The 19548-nt window shown below is 39.6% G+C and overlaps 1 protein-coding gene across 1 annotated transcript; it reads right to left on the reverse strand.

The window, feature by feature from the left end:
- Positions 1-13302: 13302 nt before the first annotated feature.
- On the reverse strand, positions 13303-14433 carry LOC122316121. Its single transcript, XM_043132660.1, has one exon. The coding sequence runs from the start codon at positions 14431-14433 to the stop codon at positions 13303-13305; it is 1131 nt and encodes a 376-aa protein (XP_042988594.1).
- Between the last annotated feature and the right edge of the window lie 5115 nt (positions 14434-19548).

Genomic DNA, 19548 nt, shown 5'->3' on the forward strand with positions numbered 1-19548 from the left:
CCTGAACTTAGAAACTCCAAAACGGCACTGGACACATCCTTCCCCACAATCTTCCAATGTTCTTGATAGAAGCCTGCACTATACCCATCGGGTCCAGGTGACTTGAAGGGAGACATTTGCTTTAGAGCCACTTCTATTTCTTTTGTAGTGAACTTCCTTTCCAGCTTAGATCTCATTTGATTTGAAACCTTAAGAACTATTCCCTGCAGACACTTGTTGATGCATGTTGAATCTGGTTGAGTAGACTGATAAACTGAAGTGAAAAAGGTTTTAAAACGTTCTGCTATAGCTTCTTTCTCCACTAGTTCAATCCCATTCAGGTCCTTCACTCTCCTGATGGTATTTTTCTTTCTTCTCTGGTTCACACAGGCATGATAGAATTTGGTGTTTCTGTCCCCTTCAACCAACCAGTGTCTTTTAGCCCTTTGTTTCCACTTAATGTCTTCTTGGTTTAAAAGAAGACTAAGGTCTACTTGAAGCTTTTTCTGTTCTCTCGAGTTCCCTGACCCTGCATTCCTTTGTAAGAGACCTAGTTGGTGAGTCTTTACTTTAATAGCCTCCAACCTTTCTCTATTCAAATTCCTACTCCATTGGCTGAGCTTCCTTTGGGTTATTTCCAGCTTTCCCATCAAAACTTCCATCCTGCTCCTCTCTCCCACATGTTTGTTCCATGCTTCTGCTACTACCTCTTTACAACCCTCCTCATAGTTCCAGTTGGCCTCATACTTGAAGGAATGATGCCATCTCCGAAATGAGCACCTCTCAATACTGAACTCTAACAATATTGGGCTGTGATCAGAACAGATGGCTGGGAGAGTCTCAACTGTGTGCACTGGATATAGAGATTTCCACTCCACATTAGCTAAGGCTCTATCCAATCTCTCCTTCGTAAAGGATTCACCTTCATGGCAATTGCTCCATGTGAATTTGTTTCCAACCCATCCCAGATCGCATAACCTGCCTTCCTCCATCACCTCTCTGAACTGTCTCATCAAAAGCTCACTCCTAGGATTTCCTCCTTCCTTCTCATCACTGAACAGGACCTCATTGAAATCACCTATGACACCCCATCCCCCATCTGCAGGCTTAAAAGATGATAATAAATTCCAAGTCTTATTTCTTAAACTTGTAACAGGATGGCCATAGAAACAAGATAGCAGCCAACTCTTACTGCCTGATTCATCACTCATACGCACATTAATATGGTATTGAGAGTAATTGATGAGCTCTACCATACTCTCTTCCTTCCGCATAAGCATAAGTCCCCCCCCCCCCCCTCTTCCCACTTCCTCTACCACTACACAACCTTGAAACCTGAACCTCTTTGATATCCTACAAGCTTTTGTATACGATAACTTGGTCTCCATTAGAAAGACCAACTCGGGCTTCTTTTCCTTGATCAGCATATCAAGGAATTGAACTGTTTGGGGGTTCCCAAGCCCCCTACAGTTCTAGCTTAGGATATTCATAATCCCTGGTGGGGCTGCCTAGCAGCCTCCACCATTTCCACTGAGAGTGTTTCCTTTCCCAGTATGCCATCAGTAGCCAATGACTTATGTTTTTTCAGGGGGCTATAGTTTGCTATACTCTCCAATGATGTGCGTTTTTCCCCTTGGGATCGGGTAACCACGGTTGAGGAGGGTGGTTTCTTCATATTTCTTGCTAACCTCTTCCATCTTCGATCAGTTCTTTTACTCTGTGTCTCCTGTACAGTGCAGGCAACTCTGTCTATCTCATTGGCCAGAGAACTAGCCGTGGAGGATGTAATCCTCTGGTTGATGGGCTTTGGGGCCGATAGGTCTGGGTCACCAACAAGCCCAACAGCAAGACCCGGCCTGCTTTCCTGTTTTTCTACAAGCTTTTCTTCCCGCCCTTTTCTTTCCTTCTGCTGACCTGCTGTCACTGTGTCACCCATACCGGGTTGTTGCACCTCGACCCAGGTTGCCATACCTTCCTCTGACACTTCTGTGGTACATACTATCTCCTTTTCCACTGTTCTTCTTCTAGCTTCGACTGTCCCTGGACCCTGTGTGTTGGAGAAGGTTGAGCTAGAATGCACGTTTCTGACTTTGGCTATCCGGTCATCTACCTCATTTCCACCTGCACCCCCCACCTCTACTTGCCCACTGGCCTCCCTTCCCTTGTTGTTTCGGTTAGAGAATAAGCTTCGTTTTGAGAAGCTCTCTGCCCTTAACCATGATCCAAACTGAGCCTCCGACCCTCCCTCCACTGTTTGGTCTGCCTGCTTAGCCAGGCAACCCGTCCCTCCATGAACAATCCATCCGCACTTAAGGCAGATTCGGGGTAAGTTTTCATAACGGAAAGAAACCCAGTGCTTGGTTTGCTCTACGATGATAAAGCGCCCCCTTGGGATTGCCTTCATCAAAGCTAGTTCTATTTTTACCCTTAAAAACCTTCCCCATCCGGTACCATCTTCTTCCACATCCACCTCTAGAACCCTTCCCACTGAGCTACCGATTTGGTTTCCCCATTCCATAGACATGCACCCTAAAGGCAAGTTATGTATTTGTACCCAGAAGGTTTCTTTGTCGAATACTATTTCCCTGAGGCATAACTTCCCCTCGTATGGGATCAGGACAAGCAAAGATGAATCAAAAGACCACGGTTTCCCATCAAGAATTCTGTACATGTCTGCATGAGTTTCAAATGAGATTACAAATGTGTTGCGTTCCACTTCTTGAAAGACTGCCCTTCTGCTAATACGCCATATTTTTGCCATGGCATTACTAATCAGTGTTTTGCTAACTGGTCGATCTGACCAGACCCTTCCTATCAAACTCTTTTCTCCCTTGCGGTCAATCTCTTTATTTCCAGTTTGCATTAGCTCCACTATTTCTTCCTCCTCCTCGGACAGTTTGAACTTTCTCCATTGATCCATTAAGACTTCAGCTCCACCACGTTCTCCGCTAGCCATGATAGCCACGGGACTGTAAACAAACACCACCTCCGAAGCTTGAAAGCTCTAGAGAGGAGACTTTTTAAAAATTTACCAATGTTTATTTCATATATTACACTATAGTTAATATACTATTGTATCTATATAATAAGTATATTATATAATATAGTTATTATATAATATAGTATATAATATAGTCTAATATTAACAATAGTATAATAACTAACGTATATTATACTATTGTTATATAGTTATTAACTATATATATAATATACTTTCCTATATAATACTATAGTATTAACTATAAAATATATATAATATATACTATAGTTACTATACTATTAACTATAATATATATAGTAACTTTATATATTAACATAAAGTTATTATAAATATTAATTTTCTAAATAATATATACGTCTGAATATAATTGTGATGACCTGCTTTTTGCTTGTATTTTCACTGAAGGGTTGTTTCTAATTTAATTAATATATTAGTTTATTTATTTTAATTTATTGCGTTTTAAAATTGGTTTTTAATTTATTTGATGTTGTGTTTTATTTATTTTATTCATTTTGCGGTTTTTAATCTCTTTCTTGGCGGTTTTGTTTTGTTTTTCCAGAGTGAGGATTGGACCTCATCTCTTTCCTACATCTCTTTTTCCCTTTTTCTTTTTTTCCTTTTTCTCTTTTCTTTTTCTTCTTTCTTTTTCTTTTTTTCTCTTTTTTTCTTTCTTTTCTTTTTCTTCTTCCTTCCTCTCCTGTGCATTCCGTCTCTCTCTCTCTCTCTTCTCTCCCACGCCGTAACCCAGCTCAGCCCCTCGACCCACCGCCGTCCGGTCGCCGTGCGGCACACCGCCCTCACCGGTCGAAGCCACTCCCTCCGGCGTACCACCCCACCAAATCCCAGCCCTATCCGGCCAACCGTTTGGCCGGAAAACGCCCTTGAAGCCCCACGGTTTTTGCCTCGATCCGCCGCCGTCGCTTCACCTCCGGCCACCACCTCTTCACCACTTCATCACCGGTCCCTTGTCGTCCTAACCCACCCATTTTCAGCCCCTAATAGCCACCGGAACAGCTCCCACGAGCTAGCTTTCCATTTTGGGAAATTCGGCCTCCCTCCACCGTTTTCGCCGCCACCCACGGCCAACCACCCCTTCCAATAGCTTCATAATCATCCTTAGACCATTCCCTACCAATCCCAAGCCCTGGTTTGTCCCCGTTCCAAAGTGGGTATTTTACAACCCACGGCCACAGTGAATTTTCACTGTTACGTTGCTTTTTCTCCGCCGTTTGTAACGCCGCAAGCTTTCTAAAAATACCATATAGCGCTGTAAGTATTTTCCAAACCCTATTTTCAGATTTAAATATATTTTGCTCATTCAATAATTTATCTGCTGGTTGGCTGATTTTGGACTGGTCCGAGGAGTTCCGGGGTCGGATGGATGGAGGATGGAGTTGCTTGTTTGATTGATATATGTTGGTTGATTATTTTGTGCATTGATTTAGCATTTACATGGTGCATGCACGTGTGTTTTTGTTTAATTGAGAAAAGCCTGTTTATTGGCGTAAGTGGACTTACGGGTGCGTGTGTATCACGACCCCAAGCCGGGATGAGGTATTATCTCGGTGGAGCTCCTCTGATCACTCGGGAGTGGAATAAACTGAGTGATGTCCCCTGGGTTGTCGCTGGGCGACAACGGGAGCGGGGGCTAGGGGATGCTTGGCTACGAGCGATGCTGGGCGCGGAACCGGGCATCGCTCTACGCACCGACTCCGTGGCCCTTCGCTGGTGAGGGCTAGAGGATGCTTGGCTATGAACGTGCAGGGCGTGGAACTGGACATCAGTCGTTAGGTGTCACATGCGTGGCGGTACTCTGCGGTGTGGCACTGGAGCCAGGGTGTGCCGATGACCCCTAGGGGAGGTCATCGTGCATACGGATAAAATTGGATAATGGTTTAAGATGGATATGGGCCAAATGTGACTTTTGGCGTGATATTTGGAAAGGGTTTGTTTTTGGGCCAAATGGGTTTTTGGCGTGCGTGGAAAAATATGTTTTTATGGGTTTGCGCATTGGCATCGCTTCATGCATATTGTTTGAGTTCTATATGCTTTTATCTGGTGGTGTTTGGATTTTACTTACCTGCGGTACCATTTTTGGTTTCGTAGATTTTGGTGCAGGATTCGAGGAGGAGGAGGAGGCTGAGCCCGAGAATGCGGCTCCGCCAGAGTTTTGAGTCGAAGTTATGCTTTATAATTTGGTTTAAAACTATATTCGTGTTTTGTAATATTTTATTTATGTATGTTTTAAACAGCTTGTATTATATTAAGAAAATTCTGGTACTTAGTTATATGACTTTCGTTATCCGCTGCGTGTTTCTTCGTGCACATTTGTTGCTTTTGCACACACTTGGCACTCGTCGATAGGGTGGTGACCCGGGTTGTCACCATCCGGACGTCTCGATTTTCCCGTGTCCGTGCGTGGGGATTTGGGGGAGTCACAGGTGGTATCAGAGCGGTTTGGCTCTGGGTAAAACCACATGTCCCGTAGCTAGTACCAGAATACTTTTAAAGTTGTGTTTTAAAATTATGTTAAGTACAGTTATTTAATTTATTTTATTTGCTTTATTTGTTTGAACTTGTTTGTTTGTTTTTATTTATTTGGTTATGTTTTGCATGCTGGTTTCTTTTGTTTCTTGCTGTGTGGGGTTGGTTTTGTTTTTTGTTGGTTTTATGATGGTTTTATTTGTTTTCTTAAAGGAGGGTCAAAGGTTGTGGTGGCAGGAAAATTGGGAGACCAAGGAAATCTACTCAGGCGCCACGGGACAATACCTCAAGAGATGACTCCATAGCCGAGGCAATACGACAGATGACGGAGTTCATGCAGCAGAATATTAGGCCACAATAGACAGGGCCTTGGCCACAACAAGGAGGACCTTGGCCACCACAAGGGGGTCCTTGGCCATCACAAGGGGGTCCTTGGCCACAACAAGGAGGGCCTTGTCCACAGCAAGGAGGGTTTTGGCCACAACCAGGAGGTCCTTGGCCACATCAGGGAGGGCCTTGGATGTACCCAGGAGGGTCCAGTAGCATGGTGCAAGCCGGATGCACCTATGAGCGCTTCCTGGCGCATAGAACCCCACACTTCACTGGAGAAGAGGATCCACTTCAAGCTGAAAAATGGATCAAAGACCTGGAAAGAACATTCGAGGTGTGTGGATGCACCGAGGCGCAACAGGTACTATACGCCAGCTATCTGTTGCAAGGTACCGCGTCTGATTGGTGGGATACCAAGAGGGTGATGCTGGAATCAGAATTGGGATCTTTTGCTGCTGTGACCTGGCAGCGCTTCAAGAAGGAATTTAATGACCGCTTCTTTCCCGCAGCGGTAAGGATGCAAAAGGCAAGAGAGTTCTCAAATTTGGTCCAAGGGGGCACGACAGTGGAACAGTATGCCCGGAGATTCATAGAACTTGGGCGGTTTGCTCCCCACCTTATCGCCTCAGAGGAGATGTGAGCTGATCGTTTTCAGGAGGGACTACGCCCTGATATACGCCATATGGTGGTCAGCCATCGGATATCCACTTTTCAGGAATTAGTGGATGTGGCCACCCTTGTGGAGCGAGAAAATAATCTGAGTATGGGCTCCCCTCCAGGACATAAGAGGCGGAGTTTTTCTGGTAAAGGAAGCAGCTCAGGTTTGCCTCAGAAATTTGTTCAGCAGACCGGAACTCGACCTCAAACGTCCTCAGGTGTTCGTATGGGAGGACGGGTGCTAATTTGTGGAGCATGTAATAGAGCCCATGAGGGCGAGTGCCGGCTGAGTAGTGGACCCCAGGGTTACCGGTGCGGCCAAGTGGGACATATTGCTCGGGAATGCCCCGTCAGAGTTCAAGGAGGCCGTGGAGGTAGACACGGTGGAAGAACCAATCCGAGACAAGCAGTGCAAGCCCGGGTTTATGCTGTCACACCCGGAGAGGTGGATGATGAGGCACCAGCGACCCATGATGCTGGAGTAATTATAGGTATAGATTAATTTAATTTTAAGTTGGATTTAATTTTTGGGTATATTTGGTTTCTCCTTTGCTTTTTTGGATTTCATGGGTTAATGTGTTTGGTTCAGGAAGAGTCCGTTTGTATGAGTTTTATGCTTGCACTTTGTTAGATTCTGGTGCGTCACAGTCATTTGTATCTTCCACTTTTGTTCGGGTGTGTAATTTGGTCACGGAACCGTTGCCGAAGTCTATGGTAGTGGCTCTACCCGATGGTGAAATGGTGTGGTGTTCCAAGGTTGCTTTGGGATGCCCGTTAAATTTTGAGGGAAGGTTCTTGGATGCTGATTTGGTGGTGTTTAAGCTGTTGGGTTTTGATATCATCCTCGGGATGGATTGGCTATACCGATATTTTGCGAGTATTAATTGCAGAAGTCGGATAATTAGCTTTCAGCTTCCAGATGGTGATTGTCTGGAATTTGCGAGGAGTAAATTGAAAGAAAAGCCGGTAATTATATCGGCAATTCAAGCAAGAAGAGAGATTACATGGGGAGCGGATGCATTCTTAGTTCAGATGGTGTCCATGCCGTCCGAGGAGAAGTCTTTGGTAGACATTCCAGTTGTAGAAGAATTTCCCGATGTGTTTATGGATGACTTGCCCGGACTACCCCCTGTGCGGGAAATGGAATTTGTTATAGACTTGGAACCTGGAGCGGCTCCTGTGCATAAAGCTCCTTATCGCATGGCACCAGCTGAATTAAAAGAGTTGAAGACTCAGTTGCAAGAGCTGGTAGAGAAGGGATTTATTCAGCCTAGTACGTCGTCGTGGGGTGCACCAGTTTTGTTTGTTAAAAAGAAAGATGGAACCCTTCGTATGTGCATAGATTATCGAGAATTGAATAAGGTGACCATAAAAAATAAATACCCTCTCCCGCAGATAGATGATTTATTTGATCAGTTTCAAGGAGCAGCCGTGTTCTCTAAAATTGATCTGAGGTTGGGATACTACCAGCTAAGGATCAGAGACAAGGATGTGCCTAAAACTGCCTTCAGGTCGAGGTATGGGCATTATGAATTTAAGGTGATGCCGTTTGGGTTAGCTAATGCCCCTACTGCTTTCATGGATTTAATGAATCAAGTATTTCGACCTTATCTGGATTCCTTTATGGTAGTATTCATCGATGATATTCTGATTTATTCCCAAGATGTTGAAGAGCATGTGTGTCATCTTCGTCTGATACTTGGGAAATTGAGAGAACACCAGTTGTACGCCAAGCTCAGCAAGTGTGAATTCTGGTTGGAAGAAGTTAGATTTCTTGGGCATGTGATTTCCCGAGACGGAGTGGCTGTTGATCCTAGTAAGGTAGAAGCCATTTTGTCATGGCAGCGCCCGACTACAGTGCGCGAGATCCGGAGTTTCTTGGGGCTCGCCGGATACTACCGAAGATTTGTGGAGGGATTTGCTCGCCTATCCGGACCTCTCACAGCTTTGACTTGGAAGAATACAGAATTTGTTTGGTCAGATAAGTGTGAGAGAAGCTTCCAGGAATTAAAGAACAGGTTGACGACGACACCAGTGTTAGCGCTCCCAGAACCGTATAAGCTATTTGTAGTCTTCAGTGATGCGTCTAAGTTTGGTTTGGGTTGTGTCCTTATGCAGGAAGGACGGGTTGTTGCCTATGCATCTCATCAGCTAAAGGACCATGAGAAGAATTATCCGACGCACGATTTAGAATTGGCTGCGATTATTTTTGCTCTCAAGATCTGGCGGCACTTCTTGTATGGGGAAGCTTGCGAGGTATTTACTGATCAAAAGAGCTTGAAGCATTTGTTTTCCCAGAAAAATTTGAACATGAGGCAGAGGCGATGGCTAGAGCTAATCAGTGACTATCAGTGTGAGATCAAGTACCATCCGGGGAAGGCTAATATAGTTGTTGATGCTTTGAGCCGAAAGTCGCACTTGGAAGATGAAGCCGAGCCGTCAGAATTGGATTCGTTGCTTTGTGGGATGAGAAGGCTCCTTATTGAGAGTTCGCAGCAAGAAGAGATTTTATCTTCAGTTCTTGATATTCGGGTAACTAATTTTGAAGTATTGAAGACTCTTCAAAAGAAGGATCCAAAGCTGCTGAATATCAGAAAAAGAGTCAGAAAATCTCGAGGGCCGTTGCATTATAGCATGGATAAAGATGGGATACTTCGGTTCCGAGATCGCAGAGTGGTCCCCAAAGATTCGGAATTCAAGGAGCGGATCATGGCAGAAGCTCATGCGGCCCCTTATTCAGTTCATCCCTGCAGTACAAAGATGTATCGGGACTTGAAGAAAAATTACTGGTGGGATGGAATGAAGAAGGACATTGCCTTATATGTTGAGAAATGCCACACATGCCGTCAAGTGAAGGCCGAGCATCAAAGACCTACAGGTATACTCCAACCCCTCCCTATTCCTGAGTGGAAATGGGATGACATCACGATGGACTTTGTAGTGGGTTTGCCGAGAACGCCTAGTGGGAAAAATTCTGTTTGGGTGATTGTTGATCGGTTAACGAAAAGTGCTCATTTCCTGCTTGTTAATAACACCGACTCCTTGGCTAAGTTGACACGCTTGTACGTGAAAGAAATAGTGCGGCTGCACGGCATACCAAAGAGTATAGTGTCGGATCGAGACCCAAGGTTTACGTCGCAATTCTGGAAGAGTTTGCAGGCAGCTTTGGGTACTTAGTTGAAGTTCAGTACTGCATATCACCCGCAGACAGACGGCCAATCAGAGCGCACCATTCAGACCCTTGAAGACATGTTGCGAGCATTTGTCATGGAATTTCAAGGGAGTTGGGAAAACCATTTGCCGCTCATCGAGTTTGCATATAATAATAGCTTCCATGCGACCATTCAGATGGCTCCCTATGAAGCTCTTTATGGGAGAAAGTGCAGGTCGCCCTTGTGTTGGGATGAAGTCGAGGAGAGTAGGATAATTGGACCCGAAATAATTCAAGAGATGCAAAGCCAAGTCTGGATCATCAGAGATAAAATGGCGGCAGCTTAGAGTCGCCAGAAAAGTTACGCTGATACCAGGAGGAGAGAGTTATCTTTTGAAGTTGGTGATTGGGTTTACCTTAAAGTCTCTCCCATGAGAGGTGTTAAGCGTTTTGGTAAGAAGAGGAAGTTGGATCCGAGGTATGTCGGCCCTTTTCAGATTCTGGAGAAGGTAGGGTCCGTCGCCTATAGAGTTGCTTTGCCAGATTATTTTGGGGATATTCATGATGTCTTCCACGTATCATCCCTGAAGAAGAGTTTTGGACAGCAAGAGCCACGCTTCGTCGACCCAGAGGGTATTCAGTTGCAACCGGATCTCACTTATGAAGTTGTTCCGTTGCAGATCATAGATTGGAACAAGCAACAGTTGAGGTCCAAGATGATACCTTTGGTTAAGGTGGCGTGGGGAGATCCGTTAGCTCAAGACTTCTCTTGGGAGCGAGTAGCGGACAAGAGGGAGCAGTACCCGTACTTGTTTGAATAATGAAGGTATGTATCTTAATCTTGGTCATAGGTGGTTTATGTGATTTTATGTGGCTTGTTTTAAGTTGGTGGTTGATCTTGCAAATTTTGAGGACGAAATTTGTTTTTAAGGGGGGGAGGATGTGATGACCTGCTTTTTGCGTGTATTTTCACTGAAGGGTTGTTTTTATTTTAATTAATATATTAGTTTATTTATTTTAATTTATTGTGTTTTAAAATTGGTTTTAATTTATTTGATGTTGTGTTTTATTTATTTTAGTCATTTTGCGGTTTTTAATCTCTTTCTCGGCGGTTTTGTTTTGTTTTCCCGGAGTGAGGATTGGACCTCATCTCTTAACTACATCTCTTTTTCCCTTTTTCTTTTTTTCACTTTTCTTTTTCTTCTTTCTTTTTCTTTTTTTCTCTTTTTTTCTTTCTTTTCTTTTTCTTCTTCCTTCCTCTCCCGTGCGTTCCGTCTCTCTCTATCTCTCCTCTCACACGCCGTAACCCAGCTCAGCCCCTCGACCCACCGCCGTCCGGTCCCCGTGCAGCACACCGTCCCCACCGGTCGAAGCCCCTCCCTCCGGCGCACCACCCCACCAAATCCTAGCCCTATCCGGCCAGCCGTTTGGCCGGAAAACGCCCTTGAAGCCCCACGGTTTTTGCCCCGATCTGCCGCCGTTGCTCCACCTCCGGCCACCACCTCTTCACCACTTCATCACCGGTCTCTTGCCGTCCTAACCCACCCATTTTCGGCCGCTAATAGCCACCGGAACAGCTCCCACGAGCTAGCCTTCCATTTTGGGAAATCTAGCCTCCCTCCACCGTTTTCGCCGCCACCCACGGCCAACCACCACTTCCAATAGCTTCATAATCATCCTTAGACCATTCCCTATCAATCCCAAGCCCTGGTTTGTCCCCGTTCAAAAGTGGGTATTTTACAACCCACAGCCACAGTGAATTTTCACTGTTACGTTGCTTTTTCTCCGCCGTTTGCAACGCCGCAAGCTTTCTAAAAATACCATATAGCGCTGTAAATATTTTCCAAACCCTATTTTCAGATTTAAATATATTTTGCTCATTCAATAATTTATCTACTGGTTGGTTGATTCTGGACTGAGTCCGAGGAGTTTGGGGGTCGGATGGATGGAGGATGGAGTTGCTTGTTTGATTGATATATGTTAGTTGATTATTTTGTGCATTGATTTAGCATTTGCATGGTGCATGCACGTGTGTTTTTTCTTTAATTGAGAAAAGCCTGTTTATTGGCGTAAGTGGACTTACGGGTGCGTGTGTATCACGACCCCAAGCCGGGATGGGGTATTATCTCGGTGGAGCTCCTCTGGTCACTTGGGAGCGGAATAAACTGAGTGATGTCCCCTGGGTTGTCGCTGGGTGACAACGGGGCAGGGGCTAGGGGATGCTTGGCTACGAACGCGCCGGGCGCGGAACTGGGCATCGCTCTACGCACCGACTCCGTGGCCCTTCGTTGGTGAGGGCTAGAGGATGCTTGACTACGAACGTGCGGGGCACGAAACTGGGCATCACTCGTTAGGTGTCACATGCGTGGCGGTACTCTGGGGTGTGGCACTGGAGCCAGGGTGTGCGGATGACCCCTAGGAGAGGTCATGGTGCATACGGATAAAATTGGATAATGGTTTAAGATGGATATGGGCCAAATGTGACTTTTGGCGTGATATTTGGAAAGGGTTTGTTTTTGGGCCAAATGGGTTTTTGGCGTGTGTGGAAAAATATGTTTTTATGGGTTTGCGCATTGGCATCACTTCATGCATATTGTTTGAGTTCTATATGCTTTTATCTGGTGGTGTTTGGATTTTACTTACCTGCGGTACCATTTTTGGTTTCGTAGATTTTGGTGCAGGATTCGAGGAGAAGGAGGAGGCTGAGCCCGAGGATGCGGCTCCGCCGGAGTTTTGAGTCGAAGTTATGCTTTATAATTTGGTTTAAAACTATATTTGTGTTTTGTAATATTTTATTTATGTATGTTTTAAACGGCTTGTATTATATTAAGAAAATTCTGGTACTTAGTTATATGACTTTCGTTATCCGCTGCGTATTTCTTCGTGCACATTTGTTGCTTTTGCACACACTTGGCACTCGTCGATAGGGTGGTGACCCGGGTTGTCACCATCCGGACGTCTCGATTTTCCCGTGTCCGTACGTGGGGATTTGGGGGCGTCACAATAATTATATATATAATAGGTTAGTATAATATATATATCATAGTTACATATAGACTATAGTAGTATATGACTTTAATATACTACTATAGTCCATATATATATTGTTGGATATATATATACACTAATTGTATACACAAATATAGTATATATTTGTAGTATATATACTATATTATTATACAAGTTGTAGTTATACTACATAATATACTAGTAGCATATTATATCTATAATATATACTATAATTTAAACGTTAAATATATTATATAGTTATTATATATAGATTTATATACTATATAATACTTATACTATATTATCTAATAACTTTGTTACTTTAATATAGTTATTAGATATAGTATAATATCTACTATTATACTAGTATAATATACAATTAGTACTATATAGTATATTACATATATACTTATTATAACTATAATATAAAATATAGTTATTATATTATAGTTATAATATAATAATATATTTTATATTATTTGTTAATATAATATTAACTAATATTATAATTTAATATTTAAATTATTTATATATTATACTAACTTCAGTTATGTAAAAATAAAATAATCAAATTTACGTTCGAATCTTCTTTAATAATGTTCAGACGTAATAATAAATTCGGAGGGAATTTTCCCGCTTAAACCAAAAATTAACAGTAAGTTCGAACCTTAAGTATAACGTTCGAACATTATCAAGTTAAGTTCAAACGTACTATATAAATGGTAGGCGGGATAATTATAAGTTCGAACGTTACAAAGTGAAAAGAAGGAACATAGAGAGCATTGTGTAAAACTAGATCAGGAGAGTATTTAACAGTGCCAGTAAAGATGATAGGAACTGAGTGACCATTTGGTAAATGAATTGAAGAAGTTCTTGGTGGGATTTTTATAAAGGTGAACAAGTGAGGAGAACAGATCATATGATCTGTTGCTCCAGTATCTAATATCCAAGGAGAGATAGGATTTAATGAGACATTGGCTGAATAAAGAATGGGATTATTACCTGATGTAGAGACAGTGTTAGCTGCAGGATTGGAATTGATAGAAGAAATAGATAGACTATTTGCAAGAGTCATCAAATTCTGTATTTGCTCTTGAGAAAAGAACATAGATGGGTTGTTTAAGTTTTGCTCCATAGAAGATGCAAAGTTTGCATTGGGCAATCGCGTAGAATTACTTCTTTTTCCTCGAGGCACTTTCCATCCTGGTGGATAGCCTATAAGTTGGAAACACTTATCTACAAGATGTCCAGAAAATCCACAATGGGAGCAAATGACATCTGTTTTACCTATGACTTTGCTGAATTTAACAGCATTTGAAGAAGTTTGTGTGAATGGTTGTGCAGCAGCCATAGCATGGGAATCAAGAGGGATATGTACTGCATTAGTTAAAGAACGTTGGCTTTCTTCTTGTATCAATAAGGAGAAAACCTTGCCCATTGATGGTAAGGGAGATAGAAGCAATAGTTGGCTACGAATTGCTGAAAAAGAATTATGTAATCCAATCAAGAATTTCATGACATAGTCAACTTGTTGTTGATCAGCAAGATTCTTGAATACTGAACAGGTGCATTTTTCCATAAAACCACAATTACAAGTGGGAAGGGGACGATAACTAACATATTCATCCCATAGTGCTTTGAAACCACTAAAGTATTCAGTGATTGAACTTGAGCCCTGAGAAATAGAACTCAAGGATTTTTCCAAAGCAAATACTCTTGGACCATCACTACGCAGGTATCGAATCTTTAATTCATTCCAGATGTCAGCAGCATTATTGAAGTAAAGAAGACTACCTCGAATCTCCTTTGCAGTGGAATTCATTATCCAAGAAAGCACAAGATTGTTTCCCGTAACCAAGCAGTCTTGAGTCGAACATTTGAATATATATATACAAACATATAGACTATAGTAGTATATGACTTTAATATACTACTATAGTCCATATATATTGTTGGATATATATATACACTAATTGTATACACAAATATAGTATATATTTGTAGTATATATACTATATTATTATACAAGTTGTAGTTATACTATATAATATACTAGTAGCATATTATATCTATAATATATACTATAATTTAAACGTTAAATATATTATATAGTTATTATATATAGATTTATATACTATATAATACTTATACTATATTATCTAATAACTTTGTTACTTTAATATAGTTATTAGATATAGTATAATATCTACTATTATACTAGTATAATAGACAATTAGTACTATATAGTATATTACATATATACTTATTATAACTATAATATAAAATATAGTTATTATATTATAGTTATAATATAATAATATATTTTATATTATTAGTTAATATAATATTAACTAATATTATAATTTAATATTTAAATTATTTATATATTATACTAACTTCAGTTATGTAAAAATAAAATAGTCAAATTTACGTTCGAATCTTCTTTAATAACGTTCGGACGTAATAATAAATTCGGAGGGAATTTTCCTGCTTAAACCAAAAAGTAACAGTAAGTTCGAACCTTAAGTATAACGTTCGAACGTTATCAAGTTAAGTTCGAACGTACTATATAAATGGTAGGCGGGATAATTATAAGTTCGAACGTTACAAAGTGAACGTTCGGTGGGTAAATTAACATTCGAATGTTAATTAATGAGCATCCGAATATTAATTGTATAAGAAGCAGAATATAAAAGTTTTACGCACGGGAAAATAGAGTCATTTCTATTTTCTGCCGTGCGTGAATTTGGAGAGAGAGAGAGAGTTTTAGAGAGAGGGAGAGAACGTGAGAGTGAGAGAGAGTTAGTGTGAGAGAGAGTTTGCAAAGGAATTATAAGCATTAAGGTAAATTATTTTTTTCTCTATTTTGTTTGTAATTTACGTAATATTTGTCAATGTTTTTTTTATATATATTTAACTAACTAATATTGTGTATTTTTTGAAGGATCATTTGTTGTGAATTGTTGAGAATTTTTTATTTTTGAAGAGGAATTTATTTTGAGCACAAGGTATATACTAAACTCTATTTAGTTACATTTTTATTGTGGATTTAATTTGTGATATGGATTGTGTTGTTTGGATGAATTAAAAAGAAAAATTGTAAACTTTTTATATGTTTATTCTTAATGTGATAATATTTTAGTATATTGTATGGTGTTGAATAATAATTATTTGTGAATTTTTGTGTATGTTTTAGTTGTAGTTTTAGTAATATGTTGTAATTAAAGAATATATATAACAATTTTGAAATAAATAAATAGTGTGATTATTTGTTGTGCATAGTAGATATTAATGTTTTAGTATATTGTATGGTGTTGAATAATAATTATTTGTGAATTTTTGTGTATGTTTTAGTGTATGTTTTAGTAATATGTTGTAATTAAAGAATATATATAACAATTTCGAAATAAATAAATAGTGTGATTATTTGTTGTGCATAATAGATATTATTCACTAATTGGAGGACTATATGCAATATATATAGTATATTTGAATAGTTACCATAATTATAAGTTATAATATTATTTACAACTATTATCTATATAATTAGTTAAATAACTAATATAATAAATATTTTATATTACTAAGTGTCAATTATAAGGCATAATTATATAGTAAGAATTAAAATTCATATTAGTAAAATTATCAATAACATATAAGTATCTATATTATATATTAACAATTATTAAAAATTATAATTATAAAATAATAATTCCTAAAATATAATAGCTCAATAATAACAAATATTTTATCTAATAATATATTGTATAGAGTTATTAGTATCAATCCCTAATAATAATTATCAAGTAATTATAAATAGTATTAAAGAAGTAATAATAAGAAATAGATAAGTAATTATAATAATAATTACTTATGAAGTTAAAATAATAATTATAAGAATTTTGGCAATAATAGTAATAATTATATAATAACTGATAACAATTAAGTGTTATCAATATTTAGTATAACTAATAATTATAATCTAATTTACTATATATTATATTAAATAGGAAATAAATAAGTCTACAAATTGTTATTTTATGCTATATAATAACATATAAAATATAAGTATTATCAGTAATTTATAATAGTAATTATAAATTATTTTATAGTAGTGTTATATATTATATAGCTGATAATAAATATAATCTGTTATTAGGATTTATATAAGTCTAATAATAATTTCTAAGTGTTATCAATCATTAATAATATAAATATTATTAGTACATAATGTTAATTCAAACAATGTGTACTAATTTATTTGTAGACTTTTTTGTTAGATATTGTATAACATTGCATAAATAACCTTAGACTCGTTTGGGAATTAGTGTACATTTAGGTGTACATTAATTCCTGAATTGTCCAGTGTGGATAGTTTAAGATTATATTATCTGTATTGCACATAAACGTTATTCTTACTTTGAATGTTTAGTATGAAGTTTCGGTGTCTTCCTCATTTGTTCTTCGGGTATACTGTTCTTAGGGTCATAATCCCTATATGTGAACATGTATACTTGGAGAACTATAGGGAAGTGCTGCCGAAATTTCTACTAATATTCAAAGTAGTAGAGTGACGGGACTTGTGCAATATGGAGAATATAATCTCGAATGGGATAGGACCAACTACCTTGAGAAAGAGTACTTTGAACATGATGTATCATGACATGCATGTGTATTTAAATTTTCCATATATTACTAAAAAATTAGATATTTTTAGAAATGGATAAAATTTGGATGCGTCTATGTGATAGACTTGAAAAAGATTACATACCCTATGCGCGTGGAGTAAGGGCCTTCATTGATTTTGCAAAGGCCTCTCCTGATAGTCGTGGTTATATTAAGTATCCATGTCGAGGTTGTAAAAATTTGTGTGCGATAGGATTGGATGAAGCTGAAAGTCATATATTTGTGAATGGTATGGATTTGGGGTATACTCGATGGGTACTGCATGGTGAGCTGTATGCTGAATTAGTTGATGACTTATTCAGTTAGCGGGAAAATTTTCGGCACGTGGATGATGATTATGAGCGAGATGAGATGGAGGAGATGCTGAGTGACATTGGAGCTGGGATGTTTATGGATGAAGTTGACTACAATGGCTCAAGTACGCGACGGAATGATTCAGCTAATTTTCCAGAAATGTGGGAAGATGCAAAGCGCGAGTTTTATCCAGGTTGTACAAAACATTCTAAAATGCCGTTTATTGTGCGGTTGCTTCACATAAAATCATTGTGTGGAATGTCAACCAAAGCAATTAACATGGTATTAGACTTATTTAACAAAGTGCTTCCCGAAGGATCTGCATTGCCGAAGAACTTTTATGAAGCGAAACAGTTGAGAAAGGGATTAGGGTTTGAGTATAAGTCCATACATGTGTGCAAGAATGATTGTGTTTTATTTTGGAATGAGAAAGAGGAGAAACAAGCATGTCCTGTATGCGGAGAGTCGAGGTGGAAGGATAAGAAAAGCGTGCCGGTTAAAGTATTGCGATATTTCCCATTGAAACCCCGATTGCAAAGATTATACATGTGTAAGAAAATAGCTCACGATATGAAGTGGCACAAAGAGAAAAGAGTTCAAAATGATGAATTTATGAGGCACCCTACTGACTCACTTGCGTGGCAATCTTTCGATAATCAGTATCCAGAGTTTGGGATAGAAGCAAGGAACGTGCGTCTCGGACTCACAACTGATGGATTCAACCCTTTTGGAAATATGAGTACAAGTTAAAGCACTTGGTCTGTAGTGGTGATTCCGTATAATCTTCCACCATGGAGGTGCATGAAGGCACCCAACTTTTTGTTAACTTTGCTTATCCTCGGCCCGAGATCACCTGGGAATGACATTGACGTATATTTGCAGCCGTTGATTGAAGAGTTGAAAGAGTTATGGGAAGCAGGCGTCAGAACTTATGATGCATCCACATTAACAACTTTTCAGATGCATGCTGCAGTAATGTGGACTATAAATGACTTTCCAGCATATGGGAATCTTTCCGGCTGGAGTACTAAAGGAAAGTTAGCGTGTCCGACGTGTAATAAAGAAACTACTAGTGAGTGGTTAAAATATTCTCAAAAGTTGTGTTTCATGGGTCATCGACGTTATCTACCAACAAATCATGCATGGAGAACAGCATCTTCTAAGTTTGATGGACGAGTAGAAGATAGAATTGCGCCAAATGAGTTGTCTGGGGAAGAGATCCTGGAACAATTGGTACATGTGGCAGCGAACAATTTTGGCAAAGGTCAGGGAAAGAACAAGAGAAAACGAGGCGTAGCAGAATTGAATTGGACAAAGCGTAGTATTTTTTTTGAGTTGCCGTATTGGTCGTCCTGCATGTTGCGACATAGTTTGGATGTAATGCATATTGAGAAGAATATTTGTGATAATATACTGGATACATTGATGAGTATCAATAAAAAGACGAAAGATACGATTAAGACAAGGAAAGATCTTGAGAGAATGGGAATTAAACATAATTTCCATTTACGAGTGGAAGGTGAGAGGGTGGTCATGCCGCATGCATGTTTTATAATGACAAGGGAGGAGAGGATAGACTTCTGCAAATGGTTGCAAGGTGTGAAGTTCCCAGATGGTTATGCTTCAAATATAAGTAGATGTGTAAGCCATGATGACTGGAAAATTGGTGGATTGAAAAATCATGACTGTCACGTATTTTTGCAAAAGTTATTACCGGTGGGAATTCGTGGGAAGTTAACATCTGCTGTACGTGTTGCCATAATTGAACTGTGTATGTTTTTTAAAGATTTGTGTGCTCGGGTAGTGAAGCGAGATATGCTGCAGAAACTGGAAGAAGACATTGCTACTATACTATGTAAATTTGAGCAAATCTTTCCACCGTCATTTTTTGATGTCATGGTCCATTTAGCAATACATTTACCCTGGGAGATCATGTTGGGTGGACCGGTACAGTTCC

This window comes from Carya illinoinensis, chromosome 7, assembly GCF_018687715.1.
Source record: "Carya illinoinensis cultivar Pawnee chromosome 7, C.illinoinensisPawnee_v1, whole genome shotgun sequence".
Lineage (NCBI taxonomy): Eukaryota > Viridiplantae > Streptophyta > Magnoliopsida > Fagales > Juglandaceae > Carya > Carya illinoinensis.